General features: G+C 37.3%; 1 protein-coding gene across 1 annotated transcript in view; it reads left to right on the top strand.

Annotated features, from left to right (window-relative positions):
• The first annotated feature begins 16,664 nt into the window (after positions 1-16,664).
• igsf9bb (immunoglobulin superfamily, member 9Bb) overlaps positions 16,665-23,927 on the top strand; it is a 101,991-nt gene continuing 94,728 nt past the window's right edge. Inside the window, 1 exon segment of the mRNA XM_046868082.1 lies at positions 16,665-17,005. Within this exon segment, the coding sequence (XP_046724038.1) occupies positions 16,942-17,005 (64 nt within the window). The 5' untranslated portion in view covers positions 16,665-16,941.

Raw genomic sequence — 23,927 nt, 5'->3', positions numbered from 1 at the left:
ATTATAAATATAACAGTTGCAGTTAACAGAGAAGATGATTCCAGTACTGTGCTGCGAACGAACTAATGACTGCAGGTAACAATTCAGATATATATTATGAAAAATTTGTCATATAGACAGCATGGGAATAGAGGGACAGTGCAAACTTTAAGTACACTTAGAGTTGACTCTATTAAGCTGGTTATTGTTGGGTTTTAATCGGTGGAAGAGAGGTTTCTTTATGTGACATCTTGTCTATTGCAAGCTGAACCATGATTAAGAAAATATTTGTGGTAATATTCCTACAATTAATATCCATGAACAGAGTTTTTAGTTGAATGTATATTGGAAGAGTTTTTAATGCTAGAGTATTTTTAGTATACAGGAATATAGGTAACTGTAGCGGTAGCTTGTTACTTTAAGAAATAGACATGCTACAGAATTTTTGAATGCAAAGGCTTTTACCCACAGGATTGCAAATAGTATTTACCAAATTATTAATTCTTACAAAAAACCTTTGTAAAATGATAAAGAACAATATTGTGGGATTATTGTTTTCAGCAGTTGTGTGCATTAATACTAAAACTAATACTAAAACTTAAAAACTAATATTTTTCACTGTAATTTAATAATATTGCTCTTGTTATAAATGTGTGCTAATAATGATCATCCTTACCATAAGATTGCACTTGGAGTTTTTCTCTATGTAAGAATATTATTTCAAGTTCTGTGGTGTTATGTATTTCAATATAATTTACCTAATATATATTACTCAATTTATATCACATTTCCACTAGGATCAGGACATTTGAGGACAGAAGTCTGAGAATGTTGCTCCTCCTGTCTTTGCCCATGAGCAGAATGAATCACATACCTGTACTCTGTCAATAAGAGTTATATGCCCATAATCCTGGCCTATGGGCATAACACAGGAGACGGATCCATAAAGGGTGACATTTGTTTCAGAATTGTAAGAGATGAGCAAAGAGAAATTTATGGTCATACTGAGTCATGACCCTTAACCATGAGCTGATAGTAACTATGGCAGTAGGGCGAATTGGACGAAGACAAAGTAGAGGAGGATGAGCTGTTGTAGGTAATTCCCTGTCATGTAACCAAGCATTGCTTTATCAACTTATTATCTAATACCAGCATTCAAGAGTTACCACAGACTGTCATGAGGACAGAAACCTTTCAAAACACCATAGTTCTATTTGACTCCTTGATGTTAAGAATGAAGCCAAGAATTGTAATGTTATTTATTGTGTACACTTTCTAATTATAACACCTTATGCAGTTATTCAATTAGCCCATTATGTGGCATCAATACTGGTCAGATACATGTCAGATACTAACCATAGCCATGGAAATAAATGTGATCTCAGTGACTTTGACTGTGGTGTGGTTAGGAAAACAATGGCTGATCTTCTGTCATTTTTACACACACAAGGTTTAACCATTTGATGATATAAACAACAACAACAACAACAACAACAACAACAACAACAACAACAGAAAAACACTAAATGAGCAGCAATATTGTAGTTTGAAGAGATGCCCAGAGATAGAAAATAGTTGATAAAGAGGTCATAGAACTATGGCCAGACAGGACTGAACACTGAACCCCTCAGTAAACATGTAATAAATAGAAAAGCAAATTGGCAAATAGTCTACAACAAACAAAGGCCTCACTGGATTGCACTCCTGTCAGACAAGTACAGGAATCTGAGGCAACAGTGGGCACATGCCATCAAAACTTAAATGTTAATAGTTTAGAAAGACATTATTTGGCCTTGTTCTAGCTTTTTCCTTGTGTCCAATCACTGATATCATTCTTCCCAGTCACATATCACCATAGTTTTTACTCTTTTGGCATATTGTTGCTCTTTCTTTATTTAACATGTTTTCCATTGTTACCTAAAGGTGTTACTGTGTACAGTAATTAACAGTAAAACTGCTTCATACCTTAGTGAAATCCGGCTAAAAAAACATCCACTCGACATCCACTGAGCAAAATTTGTATACAAAGAAAAGCTAAATCTACATGTTTACTCTGTAAATATTTAATCAATGCTCAATCTCATTTACATCTTAATTGTGTTTTTCTTATGAGATTGCACATTGTTTACTGTTGACTGGTACAACATTTTTTTCAGAGGAAAAGAAATAAGAGCCTTTTCCATAGGTAGCTCAGGATCACAAGACTGAATTCAGTGCCTTGAGATTTGTAGTTTAGATTTTAACAATCGAAGAAAAAACATTATGAAGTACAGTACCTGACACATGCACGACCTAACATATACCAGTTTATTCACACACATCTTGGACAGCATATTGACTAATTTGGCAGAGAGTCTCTAAATCAAGCAGATTGCATGCTGAGAGATGGAAACATAATTTCTTGTCAGATTTTGTGTGCCACACAGTATGTGCCAAGTGATAGATTGTGGCCCCAGTTTATAATATCCTCATCGTTATATAATTACAGGGCTCTCAATATCATTCCTGCAGAGCTTCTAACTCCCAATGCATGTACAGTACAGCACACCTTTTTTTGTGTGAACTGACTTTAGTCGGTTACTTCAGTGGACACAGGACGGCTGATTCACAATGATCATTTCACTTGTAGGAGGCACAGTGCTGCAGTGAACTTTCACGACAGATATCTTTACATGCCTTACAGGCTGAATGGATCTCTTAACCGGTCTAATTCAAACAGAATGTACTTCTGATGGTCACTGGGGATTTGGTTTTTCATTTGGCCCAGTTTTCTCTGTTTAGGCTGTGACTTGACAATTTTACTTATATTTTTCACCTTCCCTTTCAGTAGCACACTACATTCTATCATCAACGACACCCTCTACACCACCAAATAAAATCCAATTAGTCCTGGCTCTAACAGTAGATATATGCCACAGAGCTGGGAAGCCCACATTTATCTTCCTAGGGTGACAGCTCTCTGAGCGCATTGCAGGCCTGGGGGAAGGAGACAGGCATGGAGATGAGTAGCAAGGAAATCCCTAAATACTCCATACCTGCCTTAATGTGAATTTTTGATTGAGCAGAAAACCTATTCATTGAAAAAGAGTGGATTTATCATTTTTAATTATAATAATATTGTATATTATAAACAGGTAGCAAGTCTATTCATTTACCACTTCCCATATTTCCTATGGGAAAACATTTGATTGTTATCAAGATAGCAATAAGCACATTTTTGAGTAAACCCAACATTTTATGGCCTTATATCTTGTAATAAAGCAGAAAAGGCAGAAATAGACTTTTGAAAAGTAATGTCTCAAATTCAGATGCTATCTGATCCTAAGATTTGACAAAATGGACAAATTATTATTACATTAAACTGTCATACAGTGTTAGTAGACCTAATACTGCTCTTTGCTCAAACTAATATTGCACAAACAAAATTGGATGCAAGAATATGGTTAGAATTGTAGGCAAACCCTATGCACTTATTTCTCATGATACTCCCTGAACAGTATGTACATCTGAATACTGATTCAATCACTTTCAGTATTATTTCTATATTATATGCACTTATGCAGCCATATGTTGCAACAAAATTGAGGATTGTAGTGGCTAGTAGTGGATTGTAGGGTAGTGTAGTTTTTGTAATGTAAGCATGTATTAAGGTTATTTTAGAATAATAATCATTATTATTTATTAAATTGTCAAGTTATTTTAATATGCAGGCTCAGTCTCTATGTAATTTTAACACTATCCATGCTACGGCAAGTTGTATAAAAGACTGTATAAATTTCGTACCTATAGGTGTGTTCCTTCTAATTGTAAGTTTATTCTCGATAATGAGTGAGCCAGTGGTACTGTGGAAAGGAAAACTTCCTGAGATGACATGAGGAGAAAACCTTGTGAGGAAACAGACTCAAAAGGGAACCCTTTTTACAGGCACATCATTGGTAAGGTGTGCAGTAATGGAAAACTGTTCATGCAACCTGTGGTCTTGAGCCAGTGTAGTAGACTGTTGATATGAATAACAGTCCAAATCCTTCCTCAAAGTTCTAGAGTTTCTCAGTAACTTCATAGATCTTTAGGCTGTTTAAATAATTAAATTAATTGATTATATCAGGCTGACTACTCACCTACGAATTATATCATCATGTAGTGTCTTGAGCTATATTCTTTACAAAGAAGCTGTGTGTTTGAGAAGTACCAAATTTTAAGTTAAGAACCCACTCTATTTATTTAAGTGTACATAAGCCAGTGCCTTGCTAACACTTTGCTTCTCTATGCACAACTATTACCAGATACGTAACTATGATTTACCTCCAGATACTTAGCATCTGCTGAAAATAACAACACTTTCCTTTGGAGTGCCTACATACAATAAGTGACACTGACAGACTTGCCATTATCCCGCCATCCTCTTTTCTTCCTCATCCATCATCCCCACATCAGCAAACAGGACACGGCAGCTTATTGCCTGAGCGGAAAGAGTCACATGCTTACACTACATCAGCAACGTGTACACACCATTGCATACTAACATGCTTGCAAGCTTAAAGAGGATGAAAATGTGTATTTTATTCAAAAAAATGTTTTGTTATTGATTATAACATAAAGAAAGAATAAAGCATCACATGCTGTTATCGGAAAAATTAATTTACAATGCTGATTTTTTTTTCATAACATGCCCAGTGTTTTATTCCTCATTAATAGATGCAATTACCTCTGATTTTGTCCACACACTGATGCTGGAGACGTCTTAAATTAAAATACAAGTCCCTGTGCACGAGTTCCATACAGAAACGATAATGTAATTTATTAGTATTAGATGAAACCTGTGTATTAGATGAAACCTGTGATTTGATCTGTAGCTGGAACTACTGTCAGAGCTGCTGTAATAGAAAATTAATCAATACCCTGTGACCAATACAGATAGATAAATCCACAGCACTGTGGCATAAATTAATTCATTAAGCAGCTCTTTGAATGTCATTATCAACCACATGGAGATGAACGCCAAGTCTCTCCTAAGGCTACTAAGAAGTCATAAAGGCAAATCACCTCAAGAACTGGAATGTGACAAAACAAACAACAAAGCAAAACATTGTTAGCAGCTAATTTCATACTTACAAATGAATAAGCGAGCTACATACTGCTGTGCAGAACAGAAATGAATTATGAGTTACTGATGCAGTGTGTTGCCCTAACACATTCTACTTTCTCTTGAGACTGAACCTTTTTCCAAGCTTGGCAATAAACCACAGTAATGTTTTAGCAAACACCACCCCCACACACATAGCCTTAGCTCTTTTCTTCACCTCAACATTAATTTGTATTGTAGAAATAATAAAAAACACATCCAGAGCAAAACCAGCTGTATAGTTTGCTTGGCTAACCAGTGGCGTATCATTCTTGAAATAATTATGAGAAAGTCAATAATCAATAGTCCGCAATGTCAATGGTACAGGCTGGAGATGGTTTCCTCCGGATTAAAAGAATGCTGATTATGAATCTATCACACTTTAAATCAGGCACTGGAGTTGCTCATTTGAATTATAGCTTGACATTTCAAAATAACAGTGATCTAAGCGCAATTGAATATAGACCATGGCTCAGATAGTCTGAAGATTTTGTGATGCACAGAAAAAGGAAAGACTTTCTCAGCATGCCTCAAGATAAAACTGCATATGGGCTCGTTGATTAACATTGTAAATATTAAGTAGATAATGGCAGCTCCTGTAATTTTATGTTGGCAATGACCTTTTAAAATTGCTTGCGCTGAGAAAAATGGCAAACTAACAGGTAACACCTAAGAATGCAGCAGCATATTTAAATTTTGCATTGTTTAGAGAATATTGTGGCAGGATGATCGCCATTGATTTTATTTTCTTTAATGACACGTCAAAATGCTGCAGCTCAGCCAAATTAAGGTACAAGGAGGAGGACCAATGTGACCCCAGTTCCAGCTTCCTTTTTTTGGGTTTACATTTAATTTTAGTATTCACTATAATTGTTTAGTGTTTGTTACTATATATTTTAAAAAGACGTGCCTTCCACGTACACACACCTATCGCAGACTGCGTCTTGATCTTGGCTAAATCAGAAAACAGAAAAGAGATTGTGTGTTTGCTGTGTGCCAAGTCTGGCAAATTGCTAATGTCATTTACTGATATAAATTAAAGCCTTAAACATTCTTTTGTTCCAGAGCCTTTGGGAATAGCTATATTATATGTGGTTGTATGATTATTTTACATATGTATTTCTGCAATATGCCAGTGGCTTTGCAATTAAGAGCAGTAACAGGTGCACAGTATTTGTTTATATACTGTAAATAGCACTGCGTACAGTGTTTCGGGAAACAGATGTTGTTTTAAACGATTGTCATAAATTAAATTGACTTACTGTACAAAATTACATTCATGCCAATGAGCAGGAAACTAAGTCTCAGAATTCGAGCTATTGCTGGGGAGTATGTTACTTTTAATGACTATAGTAAATGTCAGCAAGAAATCTTTTTTAGTTACTTAGTTACCACAAATTCGACAAAAATGTTTGAAATAAAAGTGTATACATGGAAGTTTGAACAATTAGATTCTAAAGCCTGTGCCCAATGTTTAAAAGGTATCAAATAGAGGTTGATATCGATACTGATAGCTAGGTTGGATCATACGTGCTAAAAACAGATAATCATCCGATATTTCTTTAAATGGATACAGGATAGAAAAAACAACAACACAATACTTCATGTAAAATTGTACTGAAATTTATAAAAAAAAAAAAAAAAACCCCAAGAAAAAAAAAGTACTGAATCATGAAAACATGCTATAATAAAAAAAGTGAATATATTAATTATATTAATTAATATAATTCTATGAATAATATAAATAATAAATATAATATAGCGTTCTCCGAGCACCATGCTAAAAGTCTCACAAGTAAATCCAAACAGCACGTGCTGTCAATGATTCACCTCTAGGGGCCGCTGTCATTATGACTCAGCGGATCCAGCAACGGACGCTACTCGGAAAAACTATCGGTATGGATTTTTGACAGCAACCGATAGTTCCAGCAATCAATTATCCGTGCTGATTAATCTGCTTAATTATGCTTAATGGGCAATAGTCGGTTATTTGAGGAGGAGACTATAAAAATTTTGTTAAGGATAGAGGTGGAGTTAACGTTTGTATATTGTATAACGTTTGTATTTGGCTGCATGACCAATTTGATCAACATTTCTCTTCAGATAAACTTTTGCATAGTTAATATGCAACTTCCATACTTTGTTGTTATATGGGTTGTTTCACTGAATTGCCTCAGTCCTAAACAGCAGCCAGTAATCAAGAATTGTTCTGACCCAGTCTGCACATGGCCTAGTTTCAACTCCAACATCTCCTCAAATCCAAAATTCTACATCCAAATTTTGGATGCCAAGCTCCCCTTGGGTAACTGGATGAAGCTTTACAAGCCACTGGCAATGCAGTTATTTGTTCTGCCTCGGTCAGGCTGTAGAGAGATTACTCTGGTTTGGTTTACTCATATTTAAAAAGGTTTTATTTTAAGATGGCTTCTACTGTACTAAGATTGACATTGAAAACATCAGTGCCACTTAACCCCCTTGATATCCCTTTATCTCACTCTCTCTCGCTCTCTTTCACCGTGTATCACTTTTACTGGATAACATTAGTCCTTTATTGCTATTGAAATCATTTTTTATCCCATTCGTCACCTTGATATTATCTCTTGATCATCAGACCATGCTGCATTAGCTGATGAAAAGTGAATAAAAATATACAATTACAATTCATTCAACACAATAAATATATAGATAATCACAAGTAGAGTGGTAACCTAAAGCTGTGCATGAACTCAGTACAGCTTTGAATAAACGACTGCTAGCTATAGAAGACAAAATGGCGTGATCACTGGAAAGCTCTCTTAAAACACACATTTTATTGTAGCACATTTACATCTATGTTTATTGCATCCCAAAAAGGATCTTGCATGTGGTGCATTTTGTCAATAATCCTCGAGTTATTAAGGCCAACACAGCCAGCAATCATGCTGTCATTACTATAGCTAGTTATTGCACATTCAGAAGTCTGACAGTTCATTACTGCCTTGTGAATGTAGTACAAGTTATAAAAAGGACATGAAACATGATTTGCTTTAGGCTAATGGTGTTACATTAATGTTTACTGGCCACTCCTGTCATATGTAGCTGCATTTCAGGCTTGCAATCGTTAACTTGGGCAGATGTTTAAATGTGTGTACAGTGGAACCTCAGAGCTCGCGGCCTCAGCGCTCGCAGCGATCTACGGGTATCTTCGCCCATTCATCATGGGCAAAAGCCTCCAGTTCAGTCACATTCTTAGGCTTGCGCCCTGCAACTGCTTTCTTTAAGTCCCACCAGAGGTTCTCAATCGGATTTAAGTCTGGTGACTGCGATGGCCACTTCAAAATGTTCCAGCCTTTAATCTGCAACCATGCTGTAGTGGACTTGGAGGTATGCTTGGGATCATTTTCCTGTTGAAAGGTCCAACGTCTTCCAAGCCTCAGGTTTGTGACGGACTGCATCACATTGTCATCAATATCTCCTGGTACTGAAGAGAATTCATGGTACCTTGCACACGCTGAAGCTTCCCAGTACCTGCAGAAGCAAAACAGCCCCAAAGCATGATTGACCCCCCCCGCCATGCTTCACAGTAGGCAAGGTGTTCTTTTCTTCATAGGCCTTGTTCTTCCTCCTCCAAACATAGCGTTGATCCATGGGCCCAAACAGTTCTAATTTTGTTTCATCAGTCCACAGAACACTATCCCAAAACTTCTGTGGTTTGTCCACATGACTTTTGGCATACTGCAGTCGACTCTTCTTATTCTTTGGGGACAGCAAGGTGCGCCTGGGAGTTCTGGCATGGAGGCCTTCATTACGCAGGGTGCGCCGTATTGTCTGAGCAGAAACTTCAGTACCCACATCTGACAAATCTTTTCTCAGTTCCTCAGCAGTCACATGGGACTTTTCTCCACTCTACGCTTCAGGTAGAGCACAGCAGTCAAGTCAGCATCTTCTTTCTGCCACGACCAGGTAGCGTTTCAACAGTGCCCTTTGCCTTGAATTTGCGAATGATGCTTCCTATGGTGTCTCTTGGTATGTTTAACATCTTTGCAATCTTCTTATAGCCATTGCCCTTCCTGTGAAGAGTAATCACCTGTTCTCTTGTCTTCCTGGACCATTCTCTTGACCTCACCATGTTTGTAACCACACCAGTAAATGTCTAGAAGGAGCTGAGTATCACAGTCATTTTAAAGCTGCCTAATTGGTGCTTATTAGGCTTTATTGCTGCTCCCTGATATCCACAGGTGTTTTCAATACCTGATTGAAAACACTTCATTGAACCTCTGTTCTTCAGAGTGGTAGTCTTTAAGGGGTAGAATAATTATGTCATTGAAGAATTTTACAAAAGAAACATTTACTACTGTATTACAAAACTAATTGATGTCATTTTAGTTGCATATGGTTCTTTAAGAAGTCCTTGTAGGATTTCATTCTGAATACAATTACAAATGTACACTAAATTCCCTAAAACCATTTACAGCATTGGGGGTTGAATAATTTTGAACACAACTGTATATAAAGTGAGTACCCATTACTGTATTTTCTGTACTGTATTGTACTGTATTTTCTGTACTTCTCTACTGCATACTTTACTGTACCTGTACTTTATTTTTTTTAATTAAGCATTGTAATTGCTGTTAATTTACATAAAGTATTGTTAAAATAGTCTAATAATTAAGTGTTATGGAGTGAAATAGTGTTATTCACTCATTTAAATCGATTTCGTATAGTGTTCTTTGGGTTTTTACTGGGTTGGAAGGGGCGTATCAAAAGGGTCGCGAAAATTCGGAACTCGCGACGGTCTTGGTCCCTAACCCTCGCGAGCTCCGAGGTTCCACTGTATATGAGAGTAAAAATCTAATAGCCTTCTTTTTGGAATGGACCTTTTTAGGGCAAGCTTTATTCCTAGTTGTTAAACAGGATTGTAGTGAAATGCTGCTATCGCTGTTGTTTAATTTAATGCTATGTGACGATGAAGCAGATAAAAGGCAACCCTATCATAGAGGCATTTGGGAAAGTTTAAGAAATGCTTTTTGAGAAAGGTCACTCATCTTCAGTATTCAACTCTAATAGGACTCCAGTCTATGGCACGACGTCATCCTCCCACACCTTTATAATTATGGGCAATTTAGCGAAGTCTGTCTGCCACCATGCATGTTTTTGGAGAATGGAAGAAAGCCAAAGAGCCCCAATGACATTTACTGTATAAGGACATTGGAAAATATGTGAAACTCTGCACAGATAAGAACCTGAGCTCAGAATCAAACCCCAGACCTTGGAGCTGTAGGCCATTATTGCATCATTGTCAAGTCAAGTTGTTTTTTATTGTAATTCCTCTTTATAACTTATATACATATATAATGTTGTATTTCCAGAAATGTGGTGCAACATGACTTCTAGACTGATCAAATAAAACTTTTTAATTAGTAATAGTATTTAATTAATCATTTTGGATATATTCTTTAGTGGAGCGCATGCTTTTACTTTTAGAATTAGACAGAAATCTTTCATTAGTAATTTCACTTGCAAGTGGAATAATTGCGCTAGGACATAGGAGGATTTCATACATTCTAAAATTGCATGACCAACCAGCAATATTGGGAATTATAACCTTCATGGGTTAAACAGGTTCCTTGGCTCAATGCCTCAATAATTCCCATTGTCCTGAAAGCTAGATGTTCATTACTGTTGGTGAAAGCATGAGAAGATGCAAAAGAACCTTGAAAAACAATACATAATCCAGCTGCACAAATCAGAAATTACAAGATGACGAGTGACCAATGATCAGTGGCTCAGACCTCACCTATAGCTGCTTCATGTCCAGGTCAGAGGGTATTGATGGTCATGCCAGGATGGTCAGGGATTTATATTATATAAAATTAGGTCCTAGATTCTATAGCAAGTCCAAAAATAACCAGACCAGTTAATCCAGTATAATATAATTAGAAAAGCCACATTTTCAAGGGTTCCTTATGAAAATCAATATTTCATTCTATCCAGGAGTCGGTACCTGGAGCTAAATTTGCTGTATTATAAGTTCATGAATTATTGATAATAGTATACCGAATATGCTTTATGAATAACTGAATAATAATAATGAAGTTTATTGGATTGCAGAAGATATGTGCTGTCAGTGATTTTAGTGAACTAAGCACTAAACATAAACACACATTTCTGACATGCTAATAGTTTGTCTGAATCTTTGTAATTAGGCCACATGGTTAGAAAATATATAAAAATAACATTTGCTCTGTCTGTTCAATATACTGTACAAGTTTTTTGTTTAATTGTTATTAGTCTGGTTTGAATTGTCATGAACTAAACTGTACATTATTCTGTATAACAGATCAGCAAACAGAGCATGTAGAAGCAACTCTATTTGTCTTTCTGATTGAAGAATCAATACCCTTGACTAGATATGCAGAGGTCAATCAATTGCAATTTATCTGATGGAATATTGCTAGGCTTCAAAAATAATTAGAAACCAATGGTCAATAGTACTTCTAAGAATCTGAATGTTTATGGTGTACAGAACTTCCAGGACACTGATGACTACATTATTTTGACAGACTCTCTGCTGGAATATGAGTTTTTTTGACTGGTCCATAAGCCATTGGCCATTCTTCTATTTGCCAAGTCATCAATGTTTATCATCAGCATTTCATAATGTAGCCAAAGCGAGGATGTGTTCATGTTAGTTCTCACTCTCTAGTGTTCTGTATCGTTTAAAGATTAATCACACTCTTGATATCACTCAAATGAGGATGGGTTCCCCTTTTAAATCTGGTTCCTCTCAAGGTTTCTTCCTCATAACATCTAAGGGTGTTTTTCCCTGCCACAGTCGCCATGGCTGCTCATCAGGGGTAAATACACATCGTTCACCTTATTAGAGGGACAGCACATGTAGGACGTTTTGGTGACAAGGTAAGGGAGACGAGATTGAGATGGTTTGGACATGTGCAGAGGAGGGACATGGGGTATATCAGTAGGAGAATGCTGAGGATGGAGGCACCAGGAAGGAGGAAAAGAGGAAGGCCAAAGAGGAGGTTCATGGATGTGGTGAGGGAAGACATGCAGGTAGTTGGTGTGAAAGAGGCAGATGTAGAGGACAGGGTGGTATGGAGATGGATGATCCACTGTGGCGACCCCTAATGGGAGCAGCCGAAAGAAGAAGAAGAAGAAGAAGAAGAAGAGGTTCACCTTAACTCTTAAATTCTGTAAAGCTGCTTTGAAACAATGTCTGTTGTAAAAAGCACTACAGAAATAGACTTGACTTTACTTTACTTGACAAACTGCCTCAAGAGCCATTCGCTGCCCTTTTGAAATATTCAAATCTTCGAATGGAGTCGAAAAACAGCAGTTGTATTTATTTTTCCTCTGACCTCCCAAATACATGGTTGTAGATAAATTGCCTACAGTATATTGACTCTGGGTGTAAATGAGCATGTAAATAATTGTGTGCAATGTGCCCTGCAAAGTATTGGCTTTGGATTCAAGGTGTCCTGGCACAGAATGTTCTTCAGAGCTCAGACTCTAAGCATTCACTGAGAAAAAAACAGCCTTTCCTGCTTTTCAGGTCAGGACTTTACATTTGGCTTGTGGTCCACTTAGAATATAAAATCAAATGAGTAACTTCAAGTGGAACAAAACCACACAAGCTTTATCTTATCTTAAGTTTATCTCAGGGTGTAAATATTTTTGCATTTTATATCTGATAATATATAATAGATACAAGGATAGATACAGAGATATAATACACATTCACAGAAAATCCAGTAGTGATAGTAATGCTGCTGATATTATACAAGGTGTTAGTGTTAACAAATTGGTTTACTGGATTTAACCAAGCAATCAAAAATAATGTAGCAAAAATGGAAAGAAAACAGAAAACAGCTCATAGTTCTTCATCATTAAACATCATAGTTTTCTTTCTTTGGTGCTTTAATTCAATGCCCTGCTTTGAAGCAACAGTTTATAATAGTAGAACTCTTTAGTGACGGTGAGATTCATTGCAATTCCTATTAAATCATCATCAAGCAGCACACTTTTTCCCATCTTACCCCTTCATTTTTCTTTCGTTCAAATTACTGATAACCTTGGTTTGCTGAGCACTTATCTTAAATCTGGGGGTCATTGCCTGTTCTAAATTGACTTGTCAGATAAGTCACACAAATCATCACATAAATCACGTTTTCAAAAAAGTGCTTTTACATTAGGTGGTGCATTCAAGAGCAGTTATTTTATTGAAGCAAACAGCATCACAAATGTCATGTTCATCTATCACTTCCTATTTACTATTTACTTTTATTTACAACTATTTACTTTCCACCGCTTGTTTTATGGCCAGCTAAAAATCTTGTACTAATGACCTGTTCAGGACTTTCAAAGATTTTTCCCAGAAGTAATTAGAAACATATGTCAATGCATCAACTAAACATAAGGACCCTTCATTAACTCTGATAGTATATGCAAAGTACTTCAACCACAACGTCGTCACATTTCCAGCAAAAAGATGATTTGGTGTTTTTTTTTTCTTTCTCATAGAAAACTATTCGATTTCACAGAGATTCTAATCCCATTGCAATTTTGTAATTCCAAAGTGGCCGACAAAATGATTTGTTTCAACTAAACAGAATATACAGATCCTAATTTGCCCTCTGATGGAAATGGAAACTCAGAAAAAAGCTTGTGGAGCATGACATATCTTTCTGCAAAGTCCATATGAGTCATAATTTATTATTACTCAGTTACAATGTAGGCTTCAAAAGAAAGGCGTCAAAGAGGTAAGAACATGTTACTAATGTTGTACATGTGTAGGTAACTTTGGTACAACCCAAATAATGTAGTGAATGAGTCTTAAAATCCTTGTCTGACTTCACCGAGCGTCTCTCATGGAGGTGTTTTTTTTTTTTATTTCAAGGCCTCTGAGCAAAGCATGTGTCATTGTGAGTGGGTCGATATGTACAACATTCAAGGAAGTTCTTCATCAAGATCTTTTATGTTTTTTATAAAATGACTATGACTATGAGTGTGCTGTGGAGAACCAATCTTCCCACAGTCATCATGAATTGTGCTGACACATGTGAATTACAACATTGAGATCACATACTATATATGACACGAATACTGCTTTTATGATAACAAAATATCGTCAAGCAGTAAGTACACTTTATATAGAGTAACCCCTTGTTGACTAAATGTACAGATTCTTATTCTGCCTTCCATTTGAAACCAAGCAATACCCCTCCTTCATTCACGAATCTGATTGGTCAATTAAGGTTTCAGAACAACAGCTATCTACAAGGCAAAGCACAGGTTCTATAGTAACATCATACACAAGGATCTGCATAAAAAACATTTACATCATTACAGATAACAAACTGGTGATTATTAACAGCGCCCCCTCAAAAAAAAAAAAAAGGTTTTGAACACACAATATTATACAGTTCTGTTAATAAAAATGTTCGAGTTTTGGAATGAGGAAGCAAAAACTACGCAGGTTTTTCATTCTAGATTCCTAAGAAGATACTGCTAAAGCTTATTTAAATACTTAAAATCCAGGACAGAAATCCTGAGTACAGCAACCACTTCTGATTGACTTAATTTAGTCATTTATTAATTTGATCGTGAATTGTTTTACATTCATGTTACTGACGTTATTATATAAGAACCCATTCATATATATGGTTAAGTTTGTGGAATTGTATTTAATATATTTTTTTTTTACACATTCTAAGCTTGATTTAATGATAGTAATCTAAATAAACATTGATAAAATGTACTAGTGGGTAAGTAAAAGAACATTTCTGCATTTATTCTTATATAAAACATGAACAGATTACACATAGATTTCTTATACTAAGGGAAATCCCAAACTAACAATACTAATACAGTACGTTTGCTCAATAATTGTATGGATAAAAGGTTAGATTTCCAGTGCCGTGAGATCTTTAGATTAAATGTTTTATATCACATTTAATGGTAGACTGGACACAATATCCAACTATGACACATGAGGGATAAATGTTGAATTCTCTTGCTGTACAATCCTGAAAGGAAAATATGTTTAGAGTAAGTGAGCACTGAAAGGAAACCAGAGCCACGTTAAAAACACTGCTACAAATGGACTGCATTGCTAATTCTCAAATATAAAATGTATGACATCGATGCATCTACAGGTTCATGTCACGTGTGCATTCATCCATTTCTTCAATAATAACTTACTAAACTAAGCTGAAGCGAATGGTATTAGCTTATTCAGTAAATGATATTGCTTGTAGCAGTTGTATCTCCATATGTTTGTTGTGTTTTGTCTGGGAATAGTCTGGGAATGTTTGCACATCTGTATATTTACATGTTCTTACAACATTGCTGATCTTTACTCGTAGGAACTTTAACACTAAAAATGTAGCAAAATTACTTTTGGTGTTTGTTTTTAGACAAAGTTACCTAAACTCCTTACATTGGGATTTATTTAAATAAATAAATATAAACACTATTGATAACAAACAAGAATTGTCTTCTTCAGTAGATTTTGGGGGAGTGGGAAATTTAAGTGTTTTTTATCTATCTATCTATCTATCTATCTATCTATCTATCTATCTATCTATCTATCTATCTATCTATCTATCTATCTATCTATCTATCTATCTATCTATCTATCTATCTATCTATTATTATTTTAAATATGAACAGGTCTCAGACCATTAAAAGCAGATTTTTTATGTCATTCCAGGACTAAGCTCATCCCTTAGGCTTTAATTCCTCTAAATAAGATTTAATAAAACACACACACACCAAACACCACCACAAACACTTCTACTGCTACTACTGCTTCTAATATTAAAAACTATTCTTATCATTATCATCATTATTATTATTATTATTATTATTATTATTATTATTATTATTATAATAACTATCAATGTGATTTCCCTTCTGGAAAAATCACACCTTTCAGGTGATCATCCTGTAAACTTTGTGAATACTTGGTCCAAACGTGATCCCACGTGTAAAAACGTGTGTCACGCCCTAAAACTGCCCACGTGAACTCTTAAAACTTAATTCGATCACTACGTGATCAGGCGCCCAAAGTGCTCAGGTCTGAAAAGAGATCACGTGTAACTTTTCAGTGCGCTTTTAGGGGTCCACCACTCGATCTAGAATTTTGGAGCTCAGTGCCGCAGGGGTCGTGCGTAAAAGCGCCGATGCGCATCGTGGGGGTGGGGTGGGGGGGATGATGTTTGAGCCAAGCCCTGTGATCAAGGTGCTGTTTCATCATAGTGATCTGCACACTGTGGTCCAGCTTCCATTCAGACAGGAGACGTGAGGGATTAGGGAAACCTCTATCCGGAGCTCGAGGTGCGCGCGGGACTCCGCTATTGCGCATGATACTGCGGCGCGGCGCCGCGTCTGCTCCACGCCGCAACTCACCTTGACGCGGAGGCCGAGCGCCGTTTTTTACCTCGCGAGCGACGCAGCCGTAGCCAATCCACGCCCCTCGGCCCTCCCACGTCCACCAATGACATTCGAGCGGGGGCGGTGTCCAAGAGCTAAATTCTGGGGGTTTGGTTTTACGCCGGCGTCGCGATCTGAAAGGCGCGTCGGGCCGCGTCGCGCTGGTGCAGGTGCAGAGGCTCATCGAGAGAGAGAGAGAGAGAGAGAGAGAGAGAGTGATAAGGATGCGAAAAGGAGAGAAGGGGAAGAAGAAGGGCGAGAATGAAGGGAAGCGCCGGAGGAAAGGGTGCAGGGCATGAGTAAAAGGATTTCAGCAGTGCGTCTTGCATCCCGGGGGTCGTGTAGGAATGATTTTAGGAAGGGGGCACTTTGAGATATGATGAGCGCTCTTACTGGCTGGCGATAGTACTATGATTTGGTATGTGGCCACTTTGATAGCAAGTGTGTTCAGCGCCCGAGGAACGGCCGCTCAAGGTGAGTTGAAGTGCAACGTTTGATGCCCCTCCATCCTCAAGTTGCATTTGATTTCCTCCCTGTGATCACTTTGATTTCTGTTTGTTTGTTTGTTTGTTTCATTTCTTTTCATTCCCCCTTTCTGAAAGTGTTACCAAACCTGCAGCTCTGACTTGAAGTTGCTGTTTTGACACCTTTTCCACACTACAGACAGGTGTTTGTTTTTTATTTATTATTTATTTATTTATTTAGTACAAAATAATATTAAGCAAAACTCATTGTCAATCCTTTTGGTATGCATTTCTGCACTGCAAACTCTCTGTGCACCTGTGCAGCATGCACCTGTTCTAACTCCATGATGTCATTGAGTTGGATTTCACGTACATCAGATGTTGATCATGCTTCAAGATTTATATAAAGCACCCATTTTTCTAACATGCACTAATAACTGCTTTATTTTCCTTTTCTGCTTTTACTGCATTTTTCAGTCACTTCTATAGGATCTGTGCTCTTATTTCACTTGAAAGCAACAAAATGTAAATACAGTGTAGACCAGCAACTTAAATGTCTAAGTGCATGCTTGTTTGCTGGATGGGATTTTTAGCAAAAAATAATGCATTCGCTTTCGTTCTTTTATTCATTTATTTATTTTTTAATAAATGATGTGTCAGTGGACTCAGTTAGCCCTGCAGTTGCACATTCGTCCACCAGAGGGCTGAAGGATTGCAGATAATGCTCTGAAAGGGTCAAATAGATCTGTGAGATGTCCTTCTATTAAACACACTGGAAGCAAAAAATGCAGCTCAATTTGTTTTATGTGCATTTGCCATTTAGAAGTGAAGAAGCCTCAGCTGGCATGATATGTCACATCATCTCTAACTAAGGGAAGTCTCTCGCTGTGCTTTGCTGGCCACGCATTGGCCTGCATATGCTTCACATTTCCCTCCTGTGTGACCAGATGAAGCTACCACCTTCTGCTCTTGCGCTGCTGTCTCAAGCTGTCTTCTGGCAAATGCAGCTCGCCGACTATAGCCCTGGGCATATACCAGAGCTCGGGTCTCTGTTTTACTTTGCTATGTGAACACAAAAGCAGCCGAACAGCCTTCTCTCCTTTCTAGAGCTGATGAGTTGATCAGGATGAAGCCTGCTAACTAGGGCCCAGAGGCTGCATGTCAGCAGACTGCACTGTACTTGTTGAGGCATCTCACAGCTTCCCTAAGGGGAACAGTGGATCTTTAACCATGATGGGAACATATGCCCGATAACGTCTGTTTCCTTTAAACTGATTATGACTAATCTGTATGCCCGAGTGAATGTCGCTCTGGTGACGCTATAATACTCAGGATTCAGACACGATACACTTAGAGGCAGGCATCCTAAATTGGTACCAGTTTTGATTACGTTAATGTTACACAGTGCAACTGATTTTGTTGCCTTTCTTCCCTTGCAAATGGATCAATCTCCAAAAATCTTGGCTTTTAATGTCTTGTAATTATGATTTATAATGTTAGCTTTACTCCAGCCAAAATCACTTACAGCGAGTGTACCAATCAAACATCGGAACGTGGATGACTTGCTGATTGCATTGAAATGCTGCAGAATACTAAGCACAGTGGAGAAAGCTGAGGCAGCCAATTTCCAAACAGCTTTGGCTGGAGTGACTGTCAGTGGAGATGCTTTATGGAATAAATCTGAAGTTAGTCATTTAAAAGGACATTACATTAGAATATTTTAGTCCCATAGCTTAAAGGTCACAAAGTTTGTCATCCCAAGGTTTTTAAAAATACATCTTTCATGGCTATGCGATTGCTAAGTTTTAAGTCGTGTCTGTTTCAATCCACTTTTCTCAACTGGGTATTTAATTGCTTGATTGATTCCAGGTTAAGCTGTAGCTAGAGATGCATCAATTTTGCTCTCAGTGTTGCGATTTGACATCCTCACAATGAGTGAGTAATTGCTCTAGATGTCAAGATCACATGCTTTTATGGCATGCCATAAAATACCATGTCAGTGAATCAGATCGGGTTGATTTGAAATAGAACCTGATTCCAATCCATCATCTCAGGCTAATATCAGTCCTGGATGCTTTATCAGATCGCTGGAACCTTAAAAACCAGCAAACACCGAGAACTTTTGTTTAGATCTTGTAATCATTAGATGGATACGCTTTTTACTTGGAGTAAAGATATCTAATTTTATGACTTTTATTATACGTCTATTATACTGTTAGTATAATGGATATGGCATACGCCTTCAATGTGTATGTTAAAAACATAGTGTAGAATGTCAGCTCCCAGTCCAGGGTACGAGTCGAGCAAAACATCACAACTAAGAGACCTGCTACAACACATTGGCTAAAGAGTAAGTTCTTTATGATCTATTTAATGTTATGAACAAGGAAACATTAATAAGATATATAGCTGAGAATATACATGCCTCATCTACTGGAATTATTAAAACTACTGACGTAGCTTTGGGGTAGACTGAGGGGCTGCAGTTTAAGCTGACCTATTTTGGGAAGTGTCAAATTTTTATAGTCTTTTAGTAAATGCTTCTCTTCGAGACCTCTTGCACACCTGATCCAACTTATTAGCCAACTGGAAGCATGGAAAATTTGTGCAAAAATGTTTCCCAGTACTTAAGATCTCATGGCATTGAGCACCTTTCTATGGCCTTTATCCGCCCAGTTTTGTCGAGCGAGTATTTTAGCAGTCTGCGAGCTGTGGATTCCATTTCCTCACTCTCAGCACTTCAAAGGGCCATTTCCTGTCTCTGATACACTTTCTCCTGAGCCGTCTGTCTCTAGTCTGCTGCCACAGCCCGAGAGAGAAGCATGTGTTCCTACAAGGCCTCCCATAGGGACTGTGTGAAGCTTTGATTAATTTCACATATGGACTTCTTAAACCTTCATTTATATTCCAAGATTCTCAATCAAAGTTCTGCGTCTTTTGTCTTGTGGCTTTAAAAGTGGGTAAAAGAGCAGGTCAGGTTCTGGACCCCAGTTCTTTACATAAAGCAGTGTTGGCATCTTACACACAGATAGAAGCACATCTGTTCAGGTTTCAGTTGGCTGCATGCCGGTGTGTGGTTTTTTTTTTTTTTTATATATATAATTATATGAAAGGTGTGTTTTATTTGCTTTAATTGTTCTAAAAAAACGAAGTTATTCAGACTCTCTATTTTTGAGCCACCAAGAAGTGCAAGACAGTTTGTACCACCTTAAAATGGCCCTGAAATAAAAAATATGTTTTATGGTTGTCTGCATTTGTCCTTTAGTGTTATAGACACATATATCAAGAAAAAATACAACAAATGAATTGGAGAAATGTAAATCTGTATTTATTACACAGTGGCACTGCTTTTTCAAGTAGCTTAATATTTAAATAATTATATGCCATAATTTACAAGCCTATCACTCAGGCATGTCAGGTGACTTCTGCTGATGACCTTGACCTTGGACTGTATAACACACAGCATCTTGTCATCTAGTTAAAGTTGACAGTAAAGATGGAGGTGAAAAACCATTCACAATTAAAAAAGTATTTTTTTTTGTTCTCCATATTTTGCTAGTTAGTGTATTGGGAAGTTTGTTTACATTTGACAGGGCTGTGGCATATCAGAAAAACCACTGACTGCTGTGTAAATCACTCAAGCATTTCAACACGTCGCCATTCTAACCTTTTGTTTCAAAAGGAAATATAGATGGGACATACCGCATCACAGTTCTCAATACTCAAAACCATTTAATGGGCTTTTTGTCTGTGATCAGGACTTGGTGTATTCACAGCACACACATTTTGGTGCCAGGCTATGTTTCATAGGAACCATGCTGTGCAATGATAGCCATATAACTGATGTTTTTTTTTTTCGTGAGTCTCTTTTTGGCTCAAAGCTATAGTCACGTCTATAAAAACCATCAGCCCACTTGTCAGCCAACTGGTATGTGGGACAACATTGACTCAGGATCTCCACCCACTTCTGTAGCTCCTCTGTCGTTGCTGCACATCACCAGCTTTGTTCTCTTGGCTATTAGTGACAGGAGAAAGCAGTAAGAATAAACACCACTAGATGATGTTCTGTATATAGACCCATTCCAAAGCACACCATGGGATTTGGTTAATTATTCATGTCTTTGCACTGTTGTAGTAGTTAAGGTCAGTGTGTTTCTATTTTTGTCTCCTCAGCATGTGAAATGGCTCCTGTCATATGCCAGTACAAGTCATATATCTGTATCATTCATGTGAATTGATGTTACAATATCACAGCTGCACTTGGATGTTATGTGTACAGGACAAGTGATTCAGTGACACTTGATTAGTGATTCGAATAAATTTTTTAAATAATTCAGAGCATGAGGTCATTGAATTGGTGTGCCAATACACATGGTGGTCTGTGGCATTGTTGGCACAGTAATCGTCCTGCACAGAAACTCCATATAGTGGTACTTAGCATGTTTAAAAAACGATTAAAATAGATGTATGGAAAAATTTCCTTCCTGCATAATGTATATGAAATATAGCATGCACCCTGTTTAAGTAGAAATTTGGCCATTAGCAAAAATCCTGGTGTCCAGAAGAGTTCAAGAAATTTCAAGCATAACTGGTAATAAACTGTTTTTTTTTTTTTTCCAAACTGGCAAGTGCTGTCTATTCCTATCGCTTATAGATCCCTATCTATAAACGATTAGTCTTTAGTTTAGGATTATATGGTTTAAATTGGAGAACACGGTGCTTAACTAATTTATTTGCTTTTCAGTAATACTCAAGCATTCACGAGTAGCATTTCAATAGTAATGGCGATACACAATGCTATTATGTTTGCTCAGGTAGAGCAAAATTGCTTTAACTGAAGGCAAATAAAAATTCATGTACTGGGAAAACAGCTCAACACTGAGGAAAGGACATGTTGTTTGAATGGTTACTTTGTAAACTACAAACCTAGGTTTTGTGAGTCAGTAGAAACAAGGCAGACATCAAGGCAGGGTTAAGGTGTCTCGATTCAGTTAAAATGTAAAAGATGGTAATTATAAACCAACGGTCACAACAGAATAATTCGGCAAACATTCTTTGATATTTTTACTATTGTCATTGCTACAAGTGCAAAGGCTCATTTTTTATTTCGCAACTGCAAATATTCATAAATAAGTCAAATGAGGGCAAATATCTTTTACTCGTTGTAGACAGATTATTAGGTACAACTTAGTGTGAACTTCAGACATCAGTGTAATTAAGTTATAGGTTGGTAAAAATGATTCAATTTTTATTATTTCAGATGAATAAAGTCAAACATCAGTTCTATAAGAATAGTTTAGTGTTGTATCACGTTGTGAGTCTGTCTGCATACATTCGCACAATTGCTGCAGCATATAGAATTTGTGTTTTTAATAGAAAATAATTCCTCCTGTTGTGGGCGTGAGGATTGGGTAGGCTTTCAGGTGTGAGAACCGTGTTGTTAGACATGAGTAATGGAAGACTGTGAAGGTGTTGCACATGCTGGAGTGGGCTGTACTCTGTGTGTGTGTGTGTGTGTGGAGGAGGTCAGTATGACTCACAGAGGAGGAGGTCAACCTGCCCAGCTGGAGCAAAAGAGGAATGCTGAGGGAAACTGGCTAGAACTAGCTTGAAAGAGCTCTGAAAATCTTCATCGCTTCTTTTTTCATTCTTTTATCTAAAGGTTAATTTGGAATTCACACTTGTTTGGCGTACAAGAACCTATCCCATAGGTCGTCTTCTGCGTTGGAGCATTTGTCGTAGTCCTTCAGTCCTTAACCACTGTTATGGGCTTGTGTGCACATTTACTTATATTAAAGGCAGGTAGTGATTTGGGAAATCTGTATTGAAACTTTATATATAACACCATTTAGCCACTTTGAGAGAGAACGATGGTTTGGGAATAATGCAATGTGTGGTTTGGCAGAAATCATCATCCCTATTTATGTACTTAAAGTAATAGGTGCCAATCATTCTGGCACTAAGATGAATTGCAGCTGTCATTTTTGGTAACGTTGCCAAACATCAAGAAATATCCCCCTGTAGAGCGTGGCGAGCCGGAGTTTACATTGCAACGAAGTGCTAAAGGACTTTTACATTCCAGTCTTTTTGGGTCAGTAATTTGTTTAGTCATTGTTCAAGTGTTTTCCTATTCTCAGCTTTTTTTCTACCTCTGTGTTTGATTATGTCTTTATATATACCCCCTAGTATTGCATTCATCTCATTCTTAATTACCAAGCCATATTTGTTTCTCAGTTTTTTGATCTTCAGTTTCTCGTTTCTCGCTCTCATTTTGCCCAGGTAGCGTTGTTTGCCAGTTGCCCAAACTTGCATTTAATGTTCTTGCATCCAATGAAATGGCCGGATTAATAAAGTTGGAGGGAATTTTTATAAATAGCCTTGTTTCCTTTTCTATTCTAGGTTTTAGTAATGAACTATGCTGAAGAAATTTCTGTGCTGGATAATGTAGTAACTTGGTGCCTGGTACAGAGATTACATGCCTGCAGCATTCGTTTTTTACACACAGGGGCCTGGGGAAGGAGTAGCCTCAGTAGGCTAGGAGTACTTTTTAAAAGTAAAATAGAGAAGAAACGCTTCTGCGGCTTCAGCTTGGCAAAAAACTCTACTCACTGCTGAATTTCACAAAACATACTTACTTTTGATGTATAATCTGTCAAATTAGTAGATATTCTACTGTCTGTTTATAAATTAGCATAGTCAGATGCATGGTTATGTGGAAACACTGACCAGTGTACTGCAAAGCTGTCGTGAAGTCTATCCTGCCTGCATAACCAAATGAGTTTCAGTTTAAACTTAATAAAACGAAGAAGCTAGCTAGTCTCAGATGGTTGATGTGAAGAAGAAAAAACAGCATGCAAACTGGAATTTTTTTTGTGCCAGTCTCGATTATGGAGTGCAGAAGAATAAACACAACAAAGCAGAAATGAGTTTGC

This window comes from Silurus meridionalis, chromosome 15 (assembly GCF_014805685.1).
Source record: "Silurus meridionalis isolate SWU-2019-XX chromosome 15, ASM1480568v1, whole genome shotgun sequence".
Taxonomy (NCBI): Eukaryota; Metazoa; Chordata; class Actinopteri; order Siluriformes; family Siluridae; genus Silurus; species Silurus meridionalis.
The sequence above is the reverse complement of the archived record's forward strand: the minus strand, read 5'-3'. Positions and strand labels throughout refer to the sequence as shown.